Source organism: Nerophis ophidion, linkage group LG09 (assembly GCF_033978795.1).
Source record: "Nerophis ophidion isolate RoL-2023_Sa linkage group LG09, RoL_Noph_v1.0, whole genome shotgun sequence".
NCBI lineage: Eukaryota > Metazoa > Chordata > Actinopteri > Syngnathiformes > Syngnathidae > Nerophis > Nerophis ophidion.
Window position 1 is genome coordinate 58311464 of NC_084619.1, and position 19309 is coordinate 58330772.

Below are 19309 nucleotides of genomic sequence, written 5' to 3' on the forward strand. Positions count from 1 at the left end.
CTATGTAAATAACATCCTGTAATTTGATTTTGATACATTTTTTATCTTGATAGATTGAAAATGAACACCAATGAGTTGACTGATAAAGATTATCACATCATTTATTCAGAAATTATAAATAACGACAAATAAAGGTAGTATACTACGAAAAAAAAAACCAACAACATTATGATTTGTACATTTTCAGAATGTGCCTGTTGTATTTTTAAACAAAGAAAACAATCTGAAGTTGTCGTTGTTTTTAAGTTATTGTGCCGTGATTTTACCAGACCGACCCACTTGGGAGTAGATTTTTCTCCATGTGGCCCCCAATCTAAAATGAGTTTGACACCCCTGGTTTCGATGTATTTCGGACATGTGTGCATTTACAAGTGATACGTCATAGGGTTTACATATTTATAATTCTCTCTTTAGTAGCGCTTCCTGGTCTGATTTAATACAATGAAATACAACAGTTCTCCTAATAGTTGAAAAGTGGTTGTTGTTTTTGCGGTCTATTACTATATATGGAAAATGGTACAACTACTTTTCATGGTAAAATTCTGCCGACTGAGAGGACGGATTCACAAAAAATGTAATCTATGACAACATAATATTTGTTGAATTATTAGGAAACTAACAATTCAATATTATTAAAGAGTATAACTACTTTCCAACTTATATTTATACAAATGTAAATAACATTACATTATTACCATTAACAACATTATTATTACAGATTCATATTAAAGTGATTTCAAACCTATATTTATACACGTTTAATACATTAATTCAATAAAATATATTTGTTATATGAACTATATGCAATTGCATGCAGTACATGTATTTTTTTCTGTCAAAACAGAATGAAGTTATACATTTAGTAAGACAAGATAAAGTATTCTAATTGATTGATATCATTTCCAGGCTTTCGGGGGCCACGTAAATGATGTGGCAGACCAGACCTGACCCCCCGGGCCTTGAGTTTGACACACGTGGTTTAAGTAGTCGACGTCGTCCAACTGACCTGAGCACAGCACCTGGTGTAACAAAAGTGGTGAAATCTGTGTTCAGGCTGCCGTAAATGGGCTCCTCAAACTGCAGGACAGTGAATGGAGGTGTATCTTAGGAAGTTGAATACTATATTTAGTAAGAGCATTTTATATACACATTATATATATACACATTATATATATATATATATATATATATATATATATATATATACATATTAATATATATATATATATACATATTAATATATATATACATATACACACACACACACACACACACACAAACACACATACATATACATTTATATACAAATAATAAAAATGTATATTTATATACATATATAAAAACATACATACATAGTACATATTTCCACACATACACACACACACAGTAACATATGTATACATACTGTATGTTTACACACATTATAGTATATACATATATATTAATATATATATATATTATACACATATGATATATACATAATATATATATATACACATACATAATATATATATATATATGTATATATATAGACATTTACACACATGTATATTTCTATAGATATATAAAAAACATACATACATAGTACATACACATATACATACAAATATATTTACATACAAATACATATTCATACATATACATGTGTATGTATATATGTATAAATATATACATACATACATATATAGTACATGTTGCACACACACACACACACACACACACACACACACACACACACACACACACACACACACACACACACACACACACACACACACACACACACACACACATAAAGTGTGTGTGTTCTTTACTTGTATTGGCAGGTCGACCAGATAGGAGCTATTGCCCATCTTGTTCTTAACGAAAGTCTGCAGAGGGAACATAGGAACAATTTGAGTCAGCAGTCTCGTATTCATTTGCCGTGCAGCAAAGTAAAACGTCAGTAGATGGCAGTACACGACTGCGGCTTTTTGCAAGTATCCACACCTGAAAGGCCTCCAGCAGCTTCTGCTGCAGCATCACAGCAATTTGTCGGTCTAGGTAAAGAAGACAGCAGGCGGTGAAATGCATGTGTCGCTGCAGCTTCAATGAAATACAAAACAAATAGAAATCTCACTCGTCTGGTCCAGCCACACGTGCACCGAGCCTCCGTCCACCACCTCCTTGGACACCTGCTTCTCCAGCATCCTGACAAACAAGCATGTTGTGCAGAGGTGAGTCACATTTTTCTTTTTAAATCCAAACAAACTGTTGTTATTCCACCACATGACTTGACACAACACAAGGCAGCCAGCAGGCAGGTCACGTGACGCCTTCAGCAGACAGGAAGGACGAGATCGTCCGCTTCTAACGACACCTTGAGTGTCGTCACCACACTCATGGGATATTAGCGGGCGTGTGCCAGTCAAGAAGAAAAAGGTAATGTCCCCGATCCGATATCAGCAAAAAACAAAACAGATATTGGATTAAAATCGGCCTGCATGTGAAACGTCCGATATCAGAACTCCGATACAAACTTCTCTTCTTGCTCGTTTAGCAGACAGAAAACATGTCTCCATTTGAGAATCTTTTAGGAGCATTTACTTCAAAATACTGTAAAACTGTAAATACGAAATCGCGTAAATCCGCATTATAAACCCCTTTTTTTCCTACACTTTGCACCCTGCGGCTTATAAAAACGGTGCAGCCAATTGACGGATTTTTCGTTGCTGACGGCCATAATGACATTTTGTTGATTTGACCATTGAATTTTGGTAATTTCCCAACCAATATTCTACAAATACAACGTTGAAACAACATGCTCTTTGACAACGTTTATTCAATGTTGGGTTCTGATGTTGATTTGACCATTGAATTTTTGGTCATTTCCCAATCAATATTCTACAACACAGATATGTTGAAACAACATACTTTTTGGTTACTTTAAATCAATGTCAACTTGTGACGTTGATATGACCATTAAATTTTGTTCATTTCCCAACCAATATTCTACAACGCAAATACAACGTTGAAACAATGTTCTTTTAGACGACGCTTATTTAATGTCAGGTTGTGACGTTGATTTGACCATTGAAATTTGGTCATTTCCTAACCAATGTTCTACAACACAAAAACAAAGTTGAAACATGCTTTTTGACAAGGTTTATTCAATGTCAGGTTGTGACATTTATTTGACCTTTAAAATTTGGTCAATTCCCAACCAATATTCTACAACACAAATACAACATTGAAACAACATGCTTTTTGACTACATTAAATCAATTTCAGGTTGTGACATGAATTTGACCATTGAAATTTGGTCATTTCCTAACCAATATTATACAACACAAACACAACGTTGAAACAACATGCTTTTTGACAATGTTTAATCAATGTCGGGAGCTGACGTTGATTTGACCATTGAATTTTGGTCATTTCCCAACCAATATTCTACAAATACAACATTAAAACAACGTGTTTTTGCCAACGTTTATTCAATGTCGGGATCTGACGTTTATTTGACCATTGAATTTTGGTAATTTCCCAACCAATATTCTATAAATACAACATTGAAACAATTTTTTTTCCAACGTTTATTCAATGTTGGGTTCTGACGTTGATTTGACCATTGAATTTTTGGTCATTTCCCAACCAATATTCTTCAACACAAATACGTTGAAACAACATACTTTTTGATTACGTTAAATCAATGTTAACTTGTGACTTTGATTTGACCACTGAAGTTTGTTCATTTTCCAACCAATATTCTACAATGCAAATACAACGTTGAAACAATGTTCTTTTTGACGACGCTTATTTAATGTCAGGTTGTGACGTTGATTTGACCATTGAAATTTGGTCATTTCCTAACCAATGTTCTACAACACAAACAAAGTTGAAACATGCTTTTTGACGGGGTTTATTCAATGTCAGGTTGTGACATTTATTTGACCTTTAAAATTTGGTCAATTCCCAACCAATATTCTACAACACAAATACAACATTGAAACAACATGCTTTTTGACTACATTAAATCAATTTCAGGTTGTGACATGAATTTGACCATTGAAATTTGGTAATTTCCTAACCAATATTATACAACACAAACACAACGTTGAAACAACATGCTTTTTGACAATGTTTAATCAATGTCGGGATCTGACGTTGATTTGACCATTGAATTTTGGTAATTTCCCAACCAATATTCTACAAATACAACATTAAAACAACGTGTTTTTGCCAACGTTTATTCAATGTCAGGTTCTGACGTTGATTTGACCATTGAATTTTTGGTCATTTCCCAACCAATATTCTTCAACACAAATACGTTGAAACAACATACTTTTTGATTACGTTAAATCAATGTCAACTTGTGACTTTGATTTGACCACTGAAGTTTGTTCATTTTCCAACCAATATTCTACAATGCAAATACAACGTTGAAACAATGTTCTTTTTGACGACGCTTATTTAATGTCAGGTTGTGACGTTGATTTGACCATTGAAATTTGGTCATTTCCTAACCAATGTTCTACAACACAAACAAAGTTGAAACATGCTTTTTGACGGGGTTTATTCAATGTCAGGTTGTGACATTTATTTGACCTTTAAAATTTGGTCAATTCCCAACCAATATTCTACAACACAAATACAACATTGAAACAACATGCTTTTTGACTACATTAAATCAATTTCAGGTTGTGACATGAATTTGACCATTGAAATTTGGTAATTTCCTAACCAATATTATACAACACAAACACAACGTTGAAACAACATGCTTTTTGACAATGTTTAATCAATGTCGGGATCTGACGTTGATTTGACCATTGAATTTTGGTAATTTCCCAACCAATATTCTACAAATACAACATTAAAACAACGTGTTTTTGCCAACGTTTATTCAATGTCAGGTTCTGACGTTGATTTGACCATTGAATTTTTGGTCATTTCCCAACCAATATTCTTCAACACAAATACGTTGAAACAACATACTTTTTGATTACGTTAAATCAATGTCAACTTGTGACTTTGATTTGACCACTGAAGTTTGGTCATTTCCCAACCAATATTCTACAACACAAACACAACATTGAAACAACATGCTTTTTGACGACGCTAATTCAATGTCAGGTTGTGACGTTGATTTGACCATTAAAATTTAGCCATTTGCTAACCAATATTCTACAACAAAAACAACGTTAAAACATGCTTTTTGACCACTCTTATTCAAAGTTAGGTTGTGACGTTGATTTGACCATTGAAATTTGGTCATTTGCTAACCAATATTCTACAACAAAAACAATGTTGAAACATGCTTTTTGCCGACGTTTAATCAATGTCAGGTTGTGACGTTGATTTGATTGTTCAAATATGATTACTTTACCAAGCAACATAATGGATCTAACGTTAGACAACAACTTTGTCCCAATTTGCAAACAACTACATTGCAACATTGGTTCAAAGTCAGTTTTAAAAAAACATACGTATAATCAACGTTGTATCAATGTTTTGAGCCTGCTGGGATAGAAATTGAGTTAAAATCCTGAAATGCTTTTAAAACCAATTTGAAAGCATGAGAAGTAATCTCATTTCACTTGCACTTGTTTTTAATTGTTTTAAGGTTTGTGTTTTGGTCCGTGTTGTTGCTTGAAAAAAGAGGTTCTTAATCACCATGGAATGTGTTCCTGGTTCAATAAAGTTTATATGAAAATGTGCAATGGCGTTGCCAAGTCTCGTCGGTTCCTCAGCACCGGAATGCTGTCTGAGCGCTGCTTTGGCACCTTTCTGTGACAAACCAGTGAGTGCAACCTCGTGTGGCACGGCGAAAAGAACAGCTGAGTAAGTAAATCGAGGAATGCGGATGAGATGAGAAACTGAACACCTTGCATCAGAGGTGGGTTTTATGGATCTATGAAGGGAGACAAATTTGGAGGAGCCGTTCCTTTCGAAAGACTGGTAGATATTTTGTTTTTACTGTTTGTTTGTTTTTATTTATCTATCATGGAAACAATCACCAGTATTAGTTATATGATTAGATAAAGATTAGGATCATTTAATTTTCACAAATATTACTTGGTAGGAATTATTCTGAAAAAAGAATCATCGTTTTTATAGTAAACATTCCATAAGAGGCTGCCATATTTCCATGATCTGGCACTAAAATCACTAGTTTGAATGTTCCCCTCATTTAAAACAAGTGTGTAGCATTTTAACAGTATAGAAAAAAATAATAAGAAAAAAATGTATTGATGGATATAAAAGTATAGATGAAACTAGAATAAATATTAGGACAGAATAAAAATGTGAGTACAGAATTACCCTTTAGGATATTGAACCCAAACAGGGAATCCAAATTTAAACAAAATAAATAAATTGAAAAATAATACTAAAGCATAATACAAAATATGAGTCCAACATTGTTTTAACATACCTGGTGTGTTCATGCCTGAACTACTACCCTTTATATTTAAAGGGGTGTCAAACTCGTTTTTGCTGAGGGCCACATTGCATTTGTGAGTGCCCTCAGAGGGCCGCTTCAACATTTATGAACACAAATGCATATTAGTCTTCTTACACAATTTGCAAAGGCAATCGTGTTTGATTGTCATAATCTTTACTAAAATATTGATGGATAACTTGCTTTGAAATCGTAAGTCGCTTTGAAATCCTAAGTCAAGATGGCGAGCAGATACTTCTTGATTTAATTTTGAGTAGCATAAAATGATTGTTTGGAATATCTTGTTGCATGCACAGATAATATTACCGTTTAGAACAGTGGTTCTCAACCTTTTTTCAGTGATGTACCCCCTGTGAACATTTTTTCAATTCAAGTACCCCCTAATCGGAGCAAAGCATTTTTGGTTGAAAAAAAAGAGATAAAGAAGTAAAATACAGCACTATGTCATCAGTTTCTAATTCATTGAATTGTATAACAGTGAAAAATATTGCTCATTTGCAGTGGTCTTTCTTGAACTATTTGGAAAAAAACATATAAAAATAACTAAAAACTTGTTGAAAAATAAACAAGTGATTCATTTATACTGTAAGTAAAGATTTTTTAAACATAAAATCATCAACTTAAAGTGCCCTCTTTGGGGATTGTAATAGAGATCCATCTGGATTCATGAACTTAATTCTAAACATCTCTTCACAATAAAACAAATCTTTAACATCAATATTTATGGAACATGTCCACAAAAAAATCTAGCTGTCAACACTGAATGTTGCATTGTTGCATTTCTTTCCACAGTTTATGAACTTACATTCATATTTTGTTGAAGTATTATTCAATAAATATACTTATGGAAGATGTTTTAATTGTTGCTATTTTTAGAATATTTTTAAAAAGTCTCACGTACCCTTTGGCATACCTTCAAGTACCCCAAGGCGTACGCGTACCCCCATTTGAGAACCACTCGTTTAGAAGATAGTCAGGGATGCAAAAAAAAAAAAAAAAATTGGTTCAAATACAAGATCAAATGTACATATATATATATACACATATATATACATATATATATATATATATATATATATATATATATATATATACACATATATATATATATATATAAATATATATATACATACATACATACACACATAATTAATTTACACATATGATTTATTATATGTATATACAAACATATATACACAAACAATATAATACATATACAATGTATATAATTAAATAATTATTTAATTATTTAAAAATATACTATATTTATATATGTATGTATATTTATACACAGAATACATACATATAAATTATTATTATTTCATTATTGAAAAATATATACCGGTATGTATAATAATGTATGTATGTATATATATACACTTATATATACACAAATAAAATACACATAAATATACATATTATATATATAATATTTCCATTTTATTAAATTACCATTTTGTATTTTTGCAAATAAAATTTAAACAATACACACCGTATTTTTCGGACTAAAAGTCGCAGTTTTTTTCATAGTTTAGCCAGTTGTGCGACTTATACTCAGGAGCAACTTATGTGTGAAATTAACACATTACCGTTAAATATCAAATAATATTATTTAGCTCATTCACTTAAGAGACTAGACGTATAAAATTTCATGGGATTTAGCGATCAGGAGTGACAGATTGTTTGTTAAACGTATAGCATGTTCTATGTTATAGTTATTTGAATGACTCTTACCATAATATGTTACGTTAACATACCAGGCACCTTCTCAGTTGGTTATTTATGGGTCATATAACATACACTTATTCAGCCTGTTCACTATTCTTTATTTATTTTAAATTGCCTTTCAAATGTCTATTCTTCGTGTTGGGTTTTATCAAATAAATTTCCCCCAAAAATGCGACTTATACTCCAATGCGACATATACATGTTTTTTACCTTCTTTATTATGCATGTTCGGCAGGTGTGACTTATACTCCGGAGCGACTTGTACTCCGAAAAATACGGTATTTGAAAAATATATTTTAGGCCAACACTGTGCGTTTAAGTCAGCAGCCAAGAAGAGTTATTACAACCTTTAACCGTTTAAAAAAAATAGTTTAATCATAATTTATATATCAAATAATACAATACGAGAATCATGTTTAATGGAGAATCGATTCCAAATCAAATTCTCGCTCCAAGAATCAGAATGTAGTGATTTTCTCTGTCAAAATTTAAAGAACAAATACTTTTCGCCAGAAAATACTGTAAATTATTTGCGGCCTTTGGCGGGCCACATGGAACGATGTGGCCTTGAATTTGACACCTGTGTCAACTCTTCTGAATCAAATGGTCGACTGTCCTACGATACCATTAATACCCAACATGGCCGCCTTGTAAATGCTGCCATGACACTGCGGCTGCCGTTTCATCCCGACAGGAACAGAAAGCGAACAAATGAAAGTAAGACTGGCTCATCTGCAAACCTTTTGAAGAGACAGGTGGTGAAGTTCTCGCCGAAACCAATGATGCCCCAGTACTTCCCGTCCTGGATCCCTCTGAAAGCCTCCTCATGCGACAACTGAACCTGCCAAGTTGAGAAGGTAGCGCGTTAAAGAGACCTGGCACAATTAGAGCAGGCTACTAAAATACTACAAACTGTATATGTGTGTATATATGTATATATATATATATATATATATATATATATATATAGTGGGGCAAAAAAGTACTTAGTCAACCACCGATTGTGCAAGTTTTCCCACTTAAAATGATGACAGAGGTCTGTAATTTTCATCATAGGTACACTTCAACTGTGAGAGACAGAATGTGAACAAAAAATCCAGGAATTCACATTGTAGGAATTTTAAAAAAATTATTTGTAAATTATGGTGGAAAATAAGTATCACATTCTGTCTCTCACAGTCGGTAGAACTCCGAATATGTTTTGCCCGTAATCCACAGATGCACTGATGTTGGGGGGACAGGAGGTCCCTGTCGTGGAAACAACAAAGTACCTGGGTTACCACCTCGACCAAAACCTCACTGGAGATGTGCACATCGAGAAGGCAATAAAAACCGCCTCCAAGCGGCTGCACTACCTCACAGTCATGGCGAGACATGGACTACCTGCAGACGACCGTGTTACCATCTACACCACTCTCATCAGGCCGTGTCTGGAATATAGCTCAGTGCTCTTAGTGGGCTGCTCCAAAAAACAACAGGCAGAGCTAGAGCGAGTCCAGAAACGTGCCTGTAAAATCATTACAAGGAGAGCTGGAAACATCTCACAACCCCTACCATCACTCCAGACCAGGAGAGAGGAGGCTGCAGTGAAGCTGGTCAGGGATATGCTTGATGAGCAACATCCTTTGCATAACCTGCTACCTCCAACACGAGGCAGCCGCACTGCCAGGACATTGAGGAACCAACATAAGCTGGCTGAACCCGAGCCCAGAGCAAAGACAAAGAGACTTAAAAACTCTACCCTGCACGCTGCAATTAAGCTGTACAATGACACTAATTAAATAAGTAATATAGATATATACCAGAATGCTAACAATTTCCATGCTGCTGCTGCCCTGAGGATGTTCAAAATTTTTAAAATACTGTTTGTTCTTTTCATTTTTTATTGTTGTTTGTTTGATATCTATTGTAAAGTTCAGCTGTTTTTTCAGTGGGGCCTTGGCTCCACTGCAAGCATGACTAAATAAAGTCAAGTCAAGTCAATATATATATATATATATATATATATATATATATATATATATATATAGCTTGTCTCGTCACATCCTCAACAGTATATATCGTTAGGCAACCAGTCCATACAGTCTGTAATGATGTCATCTGAGGTCTTTTGAGTTCATAGTAAGATGGCGGCGCCCGGACGGGCTGCGCTCTCGAGGAGCTCCTGCTAAAGATGGAACATTTGGCAGAAATACCGGACAATTCCACAAACTTTATGGCTGGCTCACATCGTGGTCACTCCGTGATCACGTACGACCGCCAGACACTTCTGGATATGGACATATCGGGCCGTTTTGGACTGATAGACGCGGGCGTGCTAAACATGCTAACTAGCATGGGAATACGTCGGCGGCTACATCCAGCGGCCTGTGAAGCAGGGGAGTCTAGTAGCAGCGGGGGCCGTCTACGGAGCAGACGCCAGCGGTGTGATCGGAAACGCGGATGCCGAGCGGGGCTAAAAACAAAGCAGAAGGCTAATCCCCACAGAACACCACTTTCCTCCATCCCGAAGACGGATTTGGATGGAAAATGCGAGACTACTGGTCTGGGTAAGGAGTCAGTTAAATTAGAACAAGTTTTTTCTGCTTTGAGTGTTTCAGAGTTGGACATGTGTGTTACTGAGGTGGCTAACTATGATGCGTGCAGTTTATCAAAGCAACAAACAAACAATCGGAAAATCCCCGTTACTGAGTTGGCTAACCATGATCCGTGCAGTTTATCAAAGCAACAAACAAACAATCGGAAAATCCCCGTTACTGAGTTGGCTAACCATGATGCGTGCAGTTTATCAAAGCAACAATCAAACAATCGGAAAATTCCTGTCGTATCAATTCCTAGATATGGTCGTAACTATACTAAATGCACTGGGCATAATAAACACAACATTATTAATATTGCTACTACGGATAATTTGATCAAAAACTCCCTAAAACAGCCCACTACCTATAATATAGGTTTTTTAAACATAAGATCATTGTCTCCTAAAACGTTGTTAGTTAATGAGGTCATCAGAGACAACAATCTTAACGTCATCGGTCTCAGCGAAACCTGGCTTAAACCAAACGACTTTTTTGCGCTAAATGAGGCATGTCCTCCTAACTTTACACATGCGCATATTGCCCGTCCGCTCAAAAGGGGTGGGGGGGTCGCACTAATATACAACGAAAACTTTAACCTTAGTCCTAACATAAATAATAAATATAAATCGTTTGAGGTGCTTACTATGAGGTCTGTCACACCGCTGCCTCTACACCTGGCTGTTATCTACCGCCCCCCAGGGCCCTATTCGGACTTTATTAATGAATTCTCAGAGTTCGTTGCTGATCTAGTGACACACGCCGATAATATAATCATAATGGGGGACTTTAATATCCATATGAATACCCCATCGGACCCACCGTGCGTAGCGCTCCAGACTGTAATTGATAGCTGTGGTCTCACACAAATAATAAATGAACCCACGCATCGCAACGGTAATACGATAGACCTAGTGCTTGTCAGGGGCATCACCGTTTCCAAAGTTACGATACTCCCGTATACTAAAGTATTGTCCGATCATTACCTTACAAAATTCGAGGTTCAGACGCATGTTCGTCAAACTAATAATAATAATAACTGCTATAGCAGCCGCAACATTAATACAGCCACAACGACAACTCTTGCTGACCTACTGCCCTCGGTAATGGCACCATTCCCAAAGTATGTGGGCTCTATTGATAACCTCACTAACAACTTTAACGACGCCCTGCGCGAAACCATTGATAACATAGCACCGCTAAAGTTAAAAAAGGCTCCAAAAAAGCGCACCCCGTGGTTTACAGAAGAAACTAGAGCTCAGAAATTATGTAGAAAGCTGGAACGCAAATGGCGCACGACTAAACTTGAGGTGCACCATCAAGCATGGAGTGATGGTTTAATAACTTATAAACGCATGCTTACCTTAGCTAAAGCTAAATATTACTCAAATCTCATCCACCGTAATAAAAACGATCCTAAATTTTTGTTTAGTACGGTAGCATCGCTAACCCAACAAGGGACTCCTTCCAGTAGCTCAACCCACTCAGCTGATGACTTTATGCAATTCTTTAGTAAGAAAATTGAAGTCATTAGAAAGGAGATTAAAGACAATGCGTCCCAGCTACAACGGGGTTCTATTAACACTGACACGATTGTATATACGGCGGATACTGCCCTCCAAAATAGTTTCTCTCGTTTTGAGGAAATAACATTAGAGGAATTGTTACAACGTGTAAATGGAATAAAACAGACAACATGTTTACTTGACCCTCTTCCTGGGAAACTGATCAAGGAGCTCTTTGTATTATTAGGTCCATCAGTGCTAAATATTATAAACTTATCACTCTCCTCGGGCACTGTTCCCCTAGCATTCAAAAAAGCGGTTATTCATCCTCTTCTTAAAAGACCTACCTCGATCCTGACCTCATGGTAAATTACCGACCGGTGTCTCACCTTCCCTTTATTTCAAAAATCCTTGAAAAAATTGTTGCGGAGCAGTTAAATGAACACTTAGCATCTAACAATCTATGTGAAACCTTTCAATCCGGTTTCAGGGCAAATCACTCCACGGAGACAGCCCTCGCAAAAATGACTAATGATCTATTGCTAACGATGGATTCTGATGCGTCATCTATGTTGCTGCTCCTCGATCTTAGCGCTGCTTTCGATACCGTCGATCATAATATTTTATTAGAACGTATCAAAACACGAATTGGTATGTCAGACTTAGCCCTGTCTTGGTTTAACTCTTATCTTACTGATAGGATGCAGTGTGTCTCCCATAACAATGTGACCTCGGACTACGTTAAGGTAACGTGTGGAGTTCCCCAGGGTTCGGTCCTTGGCCCTGCACTCTTCAGCATCTACATGCTGCCGCTAGGTGACATCATACGCAAATACGGTGTTAGCTTTCACTGTTATGCTGATGACACCCAACTCTACATGCCCCTAAAGCTGACCAACACGCCGGATTGTAGTCAGCTGGAGGCGTGTCTTAATGAAATTAAACAATGGATGTCCGCTAACTTTTCCAACTCAACGCCAAAAAAACGGAAATGCTGATTATCGGTCCTGCTAGACACCGAACTCTATTTAATAATACAACTCTAACATTTGACAACCAAACAATTAAACAAGGCGACACGGTAAAGAATCTGGGTATTATCTTCGACCCAACTCTCTCCTTTGAGGCACACATTAAAAGCGTTACTAAAACGGCCTTCTTTCATCTCCGTAACATTGCTAAAATTCGCTCCATTCTGTCCACTAAAGACGCTGAGATCATTATCCATGCGTTTGTTACGTCTCGCCTCGACTACTGTAACGTATTATTTTTGGGTCTCCCCATGTCTAGCATTAAAAGATTACAGTTGGTACAAAATGCGGCTGCTAGACTTTTGACAAGAACAAGAAAGTTTGATCACATTACGCCTGTACTGGCTCACCTGCACTGGCTTCCTGTGCACTTAAGATGTGACTTTAAGGTTTTACTACTTACGTATAAAATACTACACGGTCTAGCTCCATCTTATCTTGCCGATTGTATTGTACCATATGTCCCGGCAAGAAATCTGCGTTCAAAGGACTCCGGCTTATTAGTGATTCCCAAAGCCCAAAAAAAGTCTGCGGGCTATAGAGCATTTTCCGTTCGGGCTCCAGTACTCTGGAATACCCTCCCGGTAACAGTTCGCGATGCCACCTCAGTAGAAGCATTTAAGTCTCACCTTAAAACTCATTTGTATACTCTAGCCTTTAAATAGACTCCCTTTTTAGACCAGTTGATCTGCCGTTTCTTTTCTTTTTCTTCTATGTCCCACTCTCCCGTGTGGAGGGGGTCCGGTCCGATCCGGTGGCCATGTACTGCTCGCCTGTGTATCGGCTGGGGACATCTCTGCGCTGCTGGTCCGCCTACGCTTGGGATGGTTTCCTACTGGCTCCGCTGTGAACGGGACTCTCGCTGCTGTGTCTTGGATCCTCTTTGGACTGGACTCTCGCGACTGTGTTGTATCCATTGTGGATTGAACTTTCACAGTATCATGTTAGATCCGCTCGACATCCATTGCTTTCCTCCTCTCTAAGGTTCTCATAGTCATCATTGTCACCGACGTCCCACTGGGTCATTATTGTCACCAATGTCCCACTGGGTGTGAGTTTTCCCTGCCCTTATGTGGGCCTACCGAGGATGTCGTGGTGGTTTGTGCAGCCCTTTGAGACACTAGCTATTTAGGGCTATATAAGTAAACATTGATTGATTGATTGATTGATTGATTGAAAACTGACTCAGTCAGGCCCATATAAGGGCATGTTGATGTGTACGTTAGGCTTAGAAAGTAATCTTTCACCATATGCAAAACATGTTGTTTGTAAGACTCGCAGATACTACAATGGTGTGCTCAAGCCATCAATAGGCAACCAGTCCATACAGCCCGTAATGATGTCATCTCAGGTCTTTTGAGTTCATAGTACCAAAACTGACTCCGTCAGGCCCATATAAGGGCATGTTGATATGTACGTGAGGCTTAGAAAGTAATCTTTCACCATATGCAAAACATGTTGTTCGTAATACTCGCAGATACTACAATGGTGTGCACAAGCCATCGTTAGGCAACCAGTCCATACAGCCTGTAATGATGTCATCTCAGGTCTTTTGAGTTCATAGTACCAAAACTGACTGTCAGGCCCATATAAAGGCATGTTGATGTGTGCTTGCGGCTTGGAATGTAATCTTTCACCATATGCACATGTTGTTTCTAAGACTAACAGATACTACAATGGTGTGCCAAGCCATTTAGTATGTGGGTTTTGGATTTTAGTAGATCTACCATTAGGGTTGTTGCCTATCAGGGATGGCAAGTGACGCAAATTAAAATAACTCCCAGTTTAAAAATGGCAGCTATATACCTGTTGCACACTGGAGTTGTCCAGGAAGGAGAGCAGGGATCTGCTGAAACTATTGGGGGAGGTCTCGTTGTTCACCACAGCAACCTGGATCCCCTTCGGGTCTCCTCCCACGCATAAGCAGATCAGCGTGATCTGGATGACGGGCAGCAAGAACTGGAAGCACAACGAGCTGCGGAACACACGAGTCAGAAATGTCGAGTCAAGCCCTCACTTTACCGTGGATTTCGTGAACATACCCCGGCATCCTCTTCATCCGCACCAAGGTTTTGATGGTGAGGGCGGCGATGTTCCTCCATTTGGGTACCATGTGTCTGGCTCGCACCCTCCAGCCCGCTACAGAGTCACATGTCTTCACTCATCAGACACGGTCCTTCAGATTAAGGGGGATTTAATGCCTGACTTTCATGAAACCACACCTGTGGGCTTGAAGTCCTCCACATTCCATCGCGGGCCGGTGCCAAGAATGGGTCGGCTCTCGTCCTGCCCCCTCTCGAATGACTGGCTGTCCACCAACACGCTGTCTTTAGAGACGGAGCTGGGATTCTGGCTATACCGGTCTGAGGTCTCGCAAAGTTGCAGGAAGGCATACTCCAGGGTCTGCAGAGGACAGGGTCCAGTGTGTTATCTTCACCACACGGTAACTCCGCATTAAGCACTTCCTACTCACTGTTGAGCCGTGCTGCTTCATGACCACGTCTGGAGGACCTTCAGCTAACAAGTAGCCGTTCCTCATCAGTCCGACCTGAAAATGAAACAAATATTTTAAATCTAGAACAGCATTCTTGCCATGTCGTTTAGACTATTGCAATGCCTACTATTACGACTAGTAGGCATAGCGATGCCAAATTTGTCCCCTCTTGGATGCGTCGACATGAACACAGCGAAGGTAAGACTAAATGATTTATTTAACAAAAGGAGCTATGAACAAAAACAAACACAATTAGCATGAGAGCTCAGGATAACAAGCGGCGTAGCGTATAAGCTAGCGAGAAAACACATAGAGCAGTACAGTTGCATGAAAGCAAACTAAGATCCGACAATGAACTAACAGAAGGGGCGAGCTTAAATAAGGAAGGTGTAAAGACTGGTGTGCAGGAACCGAGAGTAGCAGCTGAAACTAAAAAGAAACCATGGAAACAGACTAAACAGGAACTAAGCAGGTGGAACGACGGGGAGTGATATAAAAATGGAACAGTAAACAATAATATGTAGAGATCCGAGGAGCGGATCGCAACACTTACAATAATTATAGTCTACAATATAAAACTGCTGACGAGGACCAGACTGCGGGAGCATATTACACCAGTTTTAAATTCTGCATTGGCTCCCTGTCCGCATCAGGTGGATTTTAAACTTCCATTATTAGTTTTAAAACGTCTTAATGGCCTTGCGTCTTCTTACCTATCTAACCTACTTTTATTGTGTCAACCCTGGCGGATCCGAGGTCCTCTGGCACCGGCCTTTTAGCTTTACAGATCACCATAACAAAGACCCACGAGGAGGTGGCATTTAGCCACTATGGTTCCAACCTGTGGAACAGCTTGCCAGAGAACCTCAGGACTGCAGAGCTTTGAAATAAAAAAAAATTTTTTTTAATTTTTACATACATTTTAGCTATTTTTAGGATGGTGTTAATTTTAGTTATTCTCAAAGGTGGCGTTTTTCCTCAAATCCTCAGTGCCATGCCATGCTTTGTTTTTGCTTTGTCACTGTCAATAGAGCTGTTTGTGTGTGTGTGTGTGTGTGTGTGTATGTGTTTTCTTTTTTTGTACAGCACTTTGTGTTTGCCACCTGCCTGTGTATTAAAAGTACTACATAAATAAATAAAAATAAAGTTTGACATGATTTGATTATATACAGTGTATATATATATACATACATACATATATATACAGTGTATATATATATATATATATATATATATACATACATATACATGTATATATATACATACATACATACATGTATATATATATACATACATACATACATACATACATTCATGTATATACATACATACATACATACATACATACATACATGTATATATATATATATATATATACATACATGTATATATATATATATATATATATACATACATGTATATATATATATATATATATATATCTATATATATATACATACATGTGTATATATATATATATATCTATATATATATATAGATATATATATATATATATCCATCCATCCATATATATATATAAATATACATACATACACACACATATACATACATATATATGTATATATGTACATACATACATAAACATCTATATACATATGCATGTACATACACATACATATATATATGTATGTATAGACATACATATACATATATGTGTATAAACATATACATGTATATCCATATATGTATACATAAGTCTATGTATGCATATACATACACATATATAGATATATATATACATATACACACACACACATATATATATATATATATATATATATATATATATATATATATATATATATATATTATATTATATACATCCATCCATCGATTTTCTACTGCTTGTCCCTTTTATATACACACATATATATACATATATATATATATATATATATATATACACACAGGTATTATATACACACATATATATACACCTATATCATATATATATATATATATATATATATATATGCATATATATATATATAATTAATATATAATCAATATAGTTGAATATTAACAGTATGTGAAAGTTCGACTGAATGGATGTGTTGACTTTCTCTGTTAGCTTATTTGCGCTGTGAGTGGGAAAGGTTGTCTGGATTTGGTCATATATTAAAAAAAATGCTGTGCCGCGTACACTTCAAAGACTAATTTGTGGCCATCTACCCGGATTACTGACGTTCACCACATGATGGTGGTAAATTTGTAGCAATTTTAAGGTTAGCTTTGGTTAAGCATTGCCTTTGACACAGTTGACCGTACAGAGAACCAAAACCTGGGTCTGTTCTCATCTGGTTCAATCTCGATCACAATACATACTTTGTTGAAATAGCTAACTCTGTCTCTCGGATCCACGTGATTCGCTTCAGCGTCAACACTTTAGTCATCATTTTTGCTCTTAAGAAACTTCTTGATGACTTTAGCCCCAGACTTCTTTTGGCTTTGAGGTTATCATTACTACTAGTGGTGGGAAAGGGTATTACAACTGGGTACCATACGGACCACAGCTGAGAAACAGACACTTTTTTTGCAAAACTATTTTAAATAGCTGCAACATAACATACATAAGTAACAAACTGCATAATAACAACATGTCACAGCACAGCCGTAAACCTGGCTTCACCCAAGGAAGGCACACATGACATGATTATATGTCATGTCAGTATATACAGCACACATACTGCTATACACACACCTAACCAGGTGTTTTTTTTTTCTCAAGGAATTGTGACATAAAACCATGTCTTCATGAGATCAACACTGTACTGAAGCCCGGAACACAATGCATTTTCCCAGTTTTAGTTTACAGAAAAGAAAAGATTGGCCTGGCCCACTAGGATCCCTCTTTATGTTTGTGAACTTGATAGTCTATTAATTTAGAGTGATGGGATAATCAAACACTATAGAAGTATAGAATCAAAGAATATATAAGAGAATTGACAAAGTATGTACCTTCAGTGATGAATGATGAGCAGAGGAAAGAGTTTTGAGTGTTTTCTTTAGCTTGCTTTCCATGTTTATGTGCTCACTGTCCACTGTGTCCAGCGGCCTGAAATCGGGTGACTCCACTGTAGAAATAGCCTGCATGTCTTGTAGCACATACGTTGCAATGTCTCTATCAATGTTGTCATGGCTAGCGGTCCCTCCGTTACAATCCAGTCGCTGTGTGTCTCTCTTTACTAGCTTTGTCGTAGCATGTTGCTTTTGTAGCTTTTTCAGCACATTTGAATCGCTGGGATCTATGATCCAAGACACAACTTACATTTAACTAAAATGTTCCTTTTTTTGTGCTCGACAAAATAAAAGTAGTGAGAGTATCTCCATGTTAAGAAACGTTGCTTCGGCTACGCCATGATGTCTTGTTAGTAAACACAAACACGCTACCCCGCCACACAAACACCCCACACACAGCACCGCTGCACTCCTCTTCTTTGTGACACAGGAACATTCAGGACGACACCGCAGCTATAAAACATACTCAGATCTCCTCAGTTTCTAGTCGATAC

General features: G+C 37.1%; 1 protein-coding gene across 3 annotated transcripts in view; it reads right to left on the reverse strand.

Annotated features, from left to right (window-relative positions):
• Window positions 1-19309, reverse strand: part of abch1 (ATP-binding cassette, sub-family H, member 1) — a 67176-nt gene that overhangs the window by 16612 nt on the left and 31255 nt on the right. For 2 of the 3 annotated variants that reach the window (XM_061911343.1, XM_061911346.1), the window contains exons 7-14: window positions 15756-15830; window positions 15505-15685; window positions 15325-15421; window positions 15089-15257; window positions 8911-9011; window positions 2120-2190; window positions 1990-2039; window positions 1815-1871 (exon numbers count right to left, since the gene is read on the reverse strand). In XM_061911343.1, the coding sequence (XP_061767327.1) occupies window positions 1815-1871; window positions 1990-2039; window positions 2120-2190; window positions 8911-9011; window positions 15089-15257; window positions 15325-15421; window positions 15505-15685; window positions 15756-15830 (801 nt within the window). Of the gene's footprint in view, window positions 1-1006; window positions 1078-1814; window positions 1872-1989; window positions 2040-2119; window positions 2191-8910; window positions 9012-15088; window positions 15258-15324; window positions 15422-15504; window positions 15686-15755; window positions 15831-19309 lie in introns of all 3 variants that reach the window. The other variant, XM_061911344.1, reaches the window with a different exon arrangement.